Genomic DNA, 8,354 nt, shown 5'->3' on the forward strand with positions numbered 1-8,354 from the left:
TCAAGCTCTTATCTCAGCCTGGGTCTTAAGACATATGACTTTGGTGATAGCTGCTTTGACATCCTTGTTACGCAGGGTGTAAATCAGAGGATTGAGGATTGGCGTGAGTATAGAATACACTACATTGCCCATGATGTGGAAGTCGAGGGGCAGGTCAGCCCTGTAGGACACATAGGCTATGGCAATGGATGTGTAGTAGGTGCCAACCACCAGGAGGTGGGAACTGCAGGTGGAGAAGGCTTTCGAGCGTCCTTCTCGGGAGTTGATGCGAAGTACTGAGATCAGGATATGGGCATAAGAGAGAAGGACCAGGAGAAGGGGAAGAAAAGACACAACCATAGCGATGCAGAAGCCCATCAGGGTCTGGGGGGCGGTATCTGAGCAGGAGGCCTGGACAAGAGACAGATGATCACAGAAGCAGTGGTAGATGTGTGCAATCTTGCTATATGCCATCTGAGAGGTCTTCACTACTGCTGGGACAGGCAGGAGAAGAGCAGTGAGCCAGGCACTGGCTGCCAGGGCAGCATTGGTCTGTGGGGTCATGTGGACGGGGTAGTGCAGTGGGCGGCAGATAGCCACATAGCGGTCATAGGCCATGACCACGAGGATGAAGGCTTCTGAACATGTGAAGCTTTGGAAAAGGTACATCTGTAATAAGCAGGAAGGAAAGCTGAGGAAGTGGTCCCCAAGCAGGAACAGGGACAACATCTTTGGAACAGTGGTTGTGGTGAAGAGGATGTCCAAGGCAGAGAGGTTGAGAAGGAAAAAATACATGGGTTTGTGGAGGCTGGGCTCTGCTGTCACAGCCACAACGATCAGAGCATTGCCCACCAGGATGAGGAGGTAGAAGAGAAGGAAAAGAAAAAACACAGGGAGGAAGAAAGACTCTGGCAGGGAGGGAATGCCCACCAAGTAGAAGACTGGTGAGGCATCTACTGATCCATTACAGGTTGTGACCTCCATGGCGAGATAGAGCTAGAGAGCTGGGAACTGGGGAGCTGGGATATCTGAGCACTAGCACCATCTGGAAACCATTGGAAGTCAAGGATTTTAGAGTTAAAATTCAGTAATGTTGACTGCATAAGGAATATAACCATAAATATTTACAACCAGCTCTAGAGGACCGTGGTGTTGACTTCTAGCATGTGAATCCGGAGTTCCTAATTTTCTTCTTTTGTCAAATGCTAATGGGCCACAGACCAAATTAAAGACATTCCATGTTTAAGCGGTACAGTGATGAAGTGAAGAAGGCAGGCATATTTTTACTGCATTAGAGCTTATATTTTACTGAGAAAGGCAGATTAAAATAGTTTATTCTGGAATAATGCAATGGGAGGCTTTCTGCAGGTCTTCATCATAGGCCTCATGCTTTCTAGTTTGAAAGATCAGATATCTTCAATCAAGTCTTTAAACACTTATCTCTATACTTACTCAAAGTTCCACCTCTTTGTTTTGAAAGGGCTGCTTGCTCCCACGGTTCTCTGCAACATGCCACTTCTTAATCTTCTTTCGGGTATGCCTGGAGCCACGAGGGTTCTTCTTGACTCTGTTTAAATTGGGTGCCTGGACTTTTGCTCCTGAGCAGAATGGTCATGGTAATCAAAGAGTTCCATTTCGGCAGCTAGAAAAACCTGGGTCATTTATAAAATCACATTTTAAAAGAAATTGGAGAATCATGGGAGTAATAAACATGTGACCAAATAGAAAACCAGAGTAAAAGAGGCCTCTAAAGTGAACAAACAATCACGGACTCTTCTTCTCTAAGACTGCTGATCTAGAGGTCATCAGGTGGCTTGGGTTTGGCTCAGGCAGAGACATGGATGAGAGAAACAGAAATCAAAAGTGTTTGCAAAATAGTTTGAAAACTCAAAGTCTAAATGCATGCATAACACGTTTTCCCCATGGGACATTGTCTGAATTCTAGGAATACACTCCTAAGGCTGGGAGCTGGGCTGGGAAGCTTCTAATAGGGAGAATAAAATCTCCTATGATCCCATTAAGGGAGCACAACTTTGGCTTAGTGGTAAGGAAATGCAAAGCTAACCTGAAGGCACATGGTTTGAATCCACTAACTGCTCTCCAGGAGAAAGATGGGCAGTCTTCCATGCGATTTACTGCTTTTGAAAATTTACTGGAGGGTCAGCTATGGTTTAGTTCTGACTCAATGGTACACAACAACAACAATGGCCCCATTATACTTAAGAGGATAGAAAGAAAGAAGACTTGCCACAAACACACAGTGGTCTTCTCATTAAAATATTCTCCAAATTTTGAAGGTCTGTGTGTGTAAAGGATAGAGGCAAATCTCTCACGGTCTTTCAGGGTGAGGAGACAAGGGTCAGTCAGGCTGTCAATCCAAAGTTCACAGGGGCTCTAGCTTTAGGAACTCAAACTCACTGCTGTCGAGTCAGTTCTGACTCAGCCATCTTCCCCTGGGTTTCTAAATGCGAGGAGACTGCCCATTCTCCTGTCAAGCCACTGATGGGCATTGTTTGTTTTAGCAGTGCATCTCACCCTGGACCACAGCCACAGAGCTCCCTTAGATCTAATGAACAGGAACAAATAAAATTCAGACTAAAAACTAACTCAGCTTCTGATTGGCTTGTGGTGACCGGACCGTCACCACCCTCTTCTGTCAGAAGAAAAGAAGTCTATCTAGTGAACTATGTTAACTCTATAGCTCTATAAGAAATATATCAGCTCATGATGAAAATTACTAAACATGCAAAAAGACGTCACTATGATCACACTGGGTTTTCCTTGTCAATATGATAAGGATTTCTTTTTGGATACATACTGTCTTCAACACATAGGACCAATAAAGGTATTATAAAGACATCCTTTCCTCAGCCATGTTTTCCCTGTTGGGTGTCTTTGTATACCAGTTATAGTGCTTCTGGGGGAGACAGAATGAAGGAAAACAAGTAACTTCTAACCTTAAGCTGAGCTTTCAGTATCTCATCTCTTCTTCTCATATAACTCTTAAAAGGATATGGCTACACCCCTTCAATAAACGAAGAAACACGGTCACAGAAGGAGACTGGGAAATAGGAAGAGGTCCTTCTCAAGCTGCCTTGCTGCAAAAGACTGATTGATCTCCAGCCTAAAGGGCAAAGCTCCCCAGAGGTGCTTCCTGGAGCAACTCTGCCTCTCCCCTGCTGTTCGACTTTGGGCTTCTGAACCTCTATCTTCCCATTTGTAAAATAAGGCTTTGGGAGACTGGATCTACTCTACATCAATAAGTATTTTCTAGTGCCCTCTGTGTGGCAGTGAGTAGTTAGAGATAGAGGTTACATGGTTCATGCGTCTCCAAAGAGAGAAATGGTGTCCCCAGTTATTAAACTACTTTTGTTTTCTTGATTCTTTACATTCATTATGTCATATAAGTCTTACAATTTCAACCCATACTAATTTTCTTCTGTTATTCCCATCACTGTACCCTATTTCCTTAAAAAGTAATAGGATCTAAGAAGTTTGGGCTCATTGATTTTGGAGTCATAGAGCCTGGGCTCCTACTCAATCCTCCCCCTTCTATCTTGGGTAAGTCCCTTCCCTCTGAACTGAAATCACCCAAACTCTGACTCTTCCAGTATTGACTGAGACCTCATTAAAAGTTTCCACCTCTCTTACTGCCATCAGCTTTACTTTCTCATGAGAAACTCTCTTTCAAGATCATCTTCTTCCTGCTTGCTTCACATCCCTGTCTAACTTGCTAGAGTGCTGAGCCCAAGGTCACACAACTGGGTTTGCACAGCTAATTAATTTGGATGCAAGGACATTGCCTTTCACATCATCTGTGTATTCCCAGGTGCCCACCATGGCTGTTCTTGCCCCTGACCTCCCTAAGTCTGTCTTCTCATACTAGTCTTGATGTGCTTCTAGGTTCTGCATCACCAGCCCAGCTCACCTGCTAAGCCTGGTCCACCTTGATATCTTCTGTAGAGTCTCTACACTTGAGTTTGGTGGGAAGAGCTAGGTAGAAGCTGAACCATAGCCCATTAAACCTTAAAGACCCTCCTTGCAGCCAGGTCTCCTGGCACTCTCTCCCTTAATTTGACTCTCCTATGGGACTCCACATCTCCCAGACAGTTGGAACAATTTGCTATGGTGTAGGTGAAATTCACTCAGTCCCTGGGCTTTGTAGATAATGAGAATAGCACTATTAACAGGTCTCATGAGTCCCAGAACTTTACTACCAATGAAGCTGTTTTATAGCTAATTTCCTTATAGGACTTCACAACAGCTAGGAAAGACAGCAGAGTCAGAATCATTCCTACTGTTTTATAGTTATAGAAAATGAGATTTAGCGAAGCAAAGTGACTTGCCCAAAGTCACATAAGTGACAAGGCTGGGATTTCACCCAAGGCTCCAATCCGCTTCAGCAATCCATCATCCAATGACTGAGACCTCACTTCTTTCCAGCTGTGTCACCTTGGATGATCCCATAATCTCACTTAGCCTTTATTTCCTTATTTAGGAAATGAATAACAGCACTATCTCATGGGGCTACTGAGAAGGTTTAAGGTGCTTAGCTCAGGGCCTGCAATATATTAAACACTCATTATGTGTTAGTTCTTATTTACAATTCTATCATATGAATACTGTTTACTATTCGATTGTACAGTGAGGAGCCTGTGAGGGTTTTGTAAAGAATGTGTGTTTGGAAGTCTATGTTCTGACCTCAGAGAGGGCAAAAGCCAAGAGTCATAAAAATCAAGAATCGCTGATTCTCTCTTGTGATCTTCATAGCTCTGTTCTTTCTGTTTCTGAGAGTCTTTCATTAGTGTGAATAATATTGAAAGACTTTTTAAAATTTCACAAGTAATAAATTCTCATTGTAAAATATTTAAATTCATACAGAACTTTATTCACTAAAAAGTGAAAGTTCTCTTTACATCAGCATACTCCTTTCAGAACCATTTTACATGTGTGTGTGTGTGTGAGAAACTAGAGAGAGGAAGAGTCAGAAATATACAGTTTTTGTAACTATTGTGCAATTTAGAGAGAGATCCATATTTATTCCCATTTTAAAAAAAGGTGACCCATCAGAGTATGGACATTATTGAACAATATAACTAATATCACACAGTACACAGTAGCAAAATTCTGCTGAAGATTATCTAGAAAAGACTTGGACAGTACATTGACAGAGAACTACCAGAAATACAAGCTGGGTTTTAGAAGAGGTCGTGGCACTAGAGACATTATTGCCAATGTCAGATGGCTCTTGGCAGAAAACAGAGAGTACCAGAAGAATGTCTATCTGTGTTTCATTGACTATGAAAAGGCATTTGACTGTGTGGATCACAATAAATTGTGGTTAACCTTGAGGAAAATGAGAATCTCAGAACATTTGATTGTGCTTATGCGAAACCTATACATGGGCCAAGAAGCAGTCCTCAGAATAGAGCATAGAAACACTGCAATGGTTCAAAATCAGGGAAGGAATGCATCAGGGATGCATCTTGTCTCCATACCTTTTCAGTCTGTATGCAGAACAGATCATTTGGGAAGCAGGGCTTTATGAGGAGTGTGACATCAAGATTGGAGGAAGACTCAATAACCTGCGAAATGCAGATGACACAACCTTGCTTGCTGAAACTGAAGAAGACCTGAAGCACTTGCTGCTAAAGGTCAAGGGCTATAGTCTTCAACATGGATTGAGGCTCAACGTCAAGAAGACAAAGATTCTCACCACTGAGCCCCATGATAGATGGAGAAGAGATTGAGGTTGTTAGCAATTACAGCTTGCTTGGATCCACAATCAATGCTCTTAATTAACATCAGCAGTCAGGAAATAAAAAGACAAATTGCACTGGGAAAATCTGCTGTCATGGACCTCTCCAGAATGCTGAGGAGCAACGCTGTCAGTCTGGATACAAAGGTGTATGCCTAATCCAGGCCATGGTCTTCCCAAAGACTTGCTATGCTTCAGAGAGTTGGACAATGATTAGGGATGTCAGAAGAAGAATAGATGGCTTCAAGTTGTGATGCTGGAAAAGAGTCTTGAATATACCATATACTGCCAAGAAAATAAAAAGGTCTGTCTTGGAGAGGATGAAACCAAGTTTCTCCTTGTAGGCTAGGATTTTGAAGCTTTGTGTCACTTACTTTGGGTATGTGTCCAGGAGAAGGACATCATGCTCAGAAGGGTGGACAGACATTGCAGAAGAGGAAGACACCAGATAAGATGGATTGATATTGTAACTGGAGCAATGGGGGTTGGTGTGTTGGAATTAGTGAGACTGGCTCAAGACAGGGAAGGGTTCAGAGCTGCTGTACATAGTGTCGCTATACATTGCATATGACTCATTGGCACATAACATCAATAACATTCTATGACATGTTTGGAAGCAGGAGTGGCATCCACTTCCTAAACAACGTGCCTCCAAAAATTCTATGAATTTTTATAAATGTCAACAGTTGTAGAGAGGCTTCAGACCTTTTGCTCATAGGGTCACTATGAGTCTTGCTCAACTCGAAGACAGTCAACAACAACAACATGGTGGCCTAGTGGGTAAGGAGTTGTTACAAACACAAAGAGAGGAGGTACGAACTCACCAGCTGCTCTGCAAGAGGAAGATGGGCAATCTCTGCAAATTACAGACTCTAAAAAGGAGGGTAGACCAAGGTAGACCAGATCTGCTTACATATGATACTAGTGATATTACTCGACAATTTCCACACTCTGTTAGGTCACTTTTTTTGGAACGGGGATAAATATGGATTTTTTTTTCCAGTCAGTTGACCAGGTAGTGGTCCTCTACATTTATTAGAACAACCTGGTGAGCATATTCAGGTCAGGATCTGTTTGTGAAAATATCTCAATTGATAGTGCATCAATTCCTTCAGAGCAGCTTGAACTTCTTCCTTCATCACTATTGCCTCTTGAACATAAGTTGTTTCATTCTGTGTCAGCCAATCTTTTAGGTATAGTGACTCGGTTAACCCCTTCCATCTTCTTTTGATGCTTTCTAAATCATTCAATATTCTGGCCACAGCATCCTTAAATATTACAACTCAAGGTTTGAACTTGTTCTTCAGTTCCTTTAGCTTAAGAAGTGCCAAGCGAGTTTGTTCCTTTTAATTTTATGGCTCCAGCTCCTTGCACATTTCGTTATAATACTTTGCTTGGTCTTCCTGAGCTGCCCTTTGAAATGTTCTATTCAGCAACCTTGAGGACTAGGGTGCACTTGACCCAAGCCATGACATTTTCAGTTGTTTCATTCATACACCTGGATAATGAGTACATAAAATGAAAAAGAACTGATGCATTTGAACTATGGTGTTGGTGAAGAATATTGGATATAGCATGGACTACCAGAAAAACAAACAAACCTGCCCTGGATTTACATCTAGAATGTTACTTAGAATAGAAGATGGCAAGACCTTGTTTATGTATTTAGAACAAGATAGACAAGTCTTTGGAGAAGGATATTGTAAAAAAAAAAAAAAAAAAAAAGGAAAGCCCATAGAAAAATGAGTTGACACAGTGGTTGCAACAATGGGCTTAGACATAGCAATGATTTTTAGAACGCTGATGGATAATGGAGTACTGGTTTCTGTTGTACATAGGGGTCACTATGAGTTGGAATGGTTTGACAACACCTAACAGCAACAAAACTCAAAATATTGCCTTTGAATTGTGGTATTGTCAAGGAATACTGCACATATCATGGGTTTCCAAATGAACAAACAAATCTACCTTGAAACAAGTGTAACTAGAATGCTCCTTTAGAAGCAATGATGAGGGGACCTCATTGCTCATGCTTTGGATGTGTTATCAACAGGGGTTAAGCCTGGAGAAAGAAATAATGTTTGCTAAAGTAGAGCAAAAAAGAGAATGACTCTTGAGGTGGGCAGATATAGTCACTTCAGTCATGCACTTGGGCACAGCACAGATTGTGAGTGTGATGCAGGATCAGGCCAGATTTAGTTATGTTGTACATAGGGCTGTGGGGTCAGAAGTGATGCAAAAGCATCTATAGGACTAGACACATAGCATATGTAGTTCACATATGAATGAGCACCTGTGTAATTTAGATGACAGTTTCTGATTTTTCCCCAAAAAGTTAAGGCAGTCATTAAAAACTAGATACATGACTAAATAAACAAACAAGCAATCAAAATAAGTCATTGCTGCCTGTAAAATAAATGAGTTGTTTCATTTTTCTAATACTTGTGTTTTTTAAAAATGTCTCTATTGAAAGAAACTAGAACTGCCACTCAAGCAGATATATGCACATCCATGTTTATTGTGGCTTTGTTCACAATAGCAAAGAGTTGGAAACAACCCAAGTGCCCATCAACAAACAAATGGATAGAGAAGCTCTGGTATATTCACACAATGGAAT

The 8,354-nt window shown here is 41.6% G+C and overlaps 1 protein-coding gene across 1 annotated transcript; it reads right to left on the reverse strand.

The window, feature by feature from the left end:
* LOC102843775 (olfactory receptor 2AT4-like) lies at window positions 1–963 on the reverse strand. The gene has a single exon (XM_006885738.1). It carries the CDS (start codon window positions 961–963, stop codon window positions 1–3), a length of 963 nt encoding a protein of 320 aa, XP_006885800.1.
* Window positions 964–8,354: the final 7,391 nt, after the last annotated feature.

This window comes from Elephantulus edwardii, unplaced genomic scaffold (genome assembly GCF_000299155.1).
Source record: "Elephantulus edwardii isolate Elephantulus edwardi_28Jun2011 unplaced genomic scaffold, EleEdw1.0 scaffold00044, whole genome shotgun sequence".
Taxonomy (NCBI): Eukaryota; Metazoa; Chordata; class Mammalia; order Macroscelidea; family Macroscelididae; genus Elephantulus; species Elephantulus edwardii.

Coding starts and splice junctions, on each gene's coding strand:
- LOC102843775 (XM_006885738.1), bottom strand. CDS start 963: ATGGAGGTCACAACCTGTAATGGATCAGTAGATGCCTCACCAGTCTTC.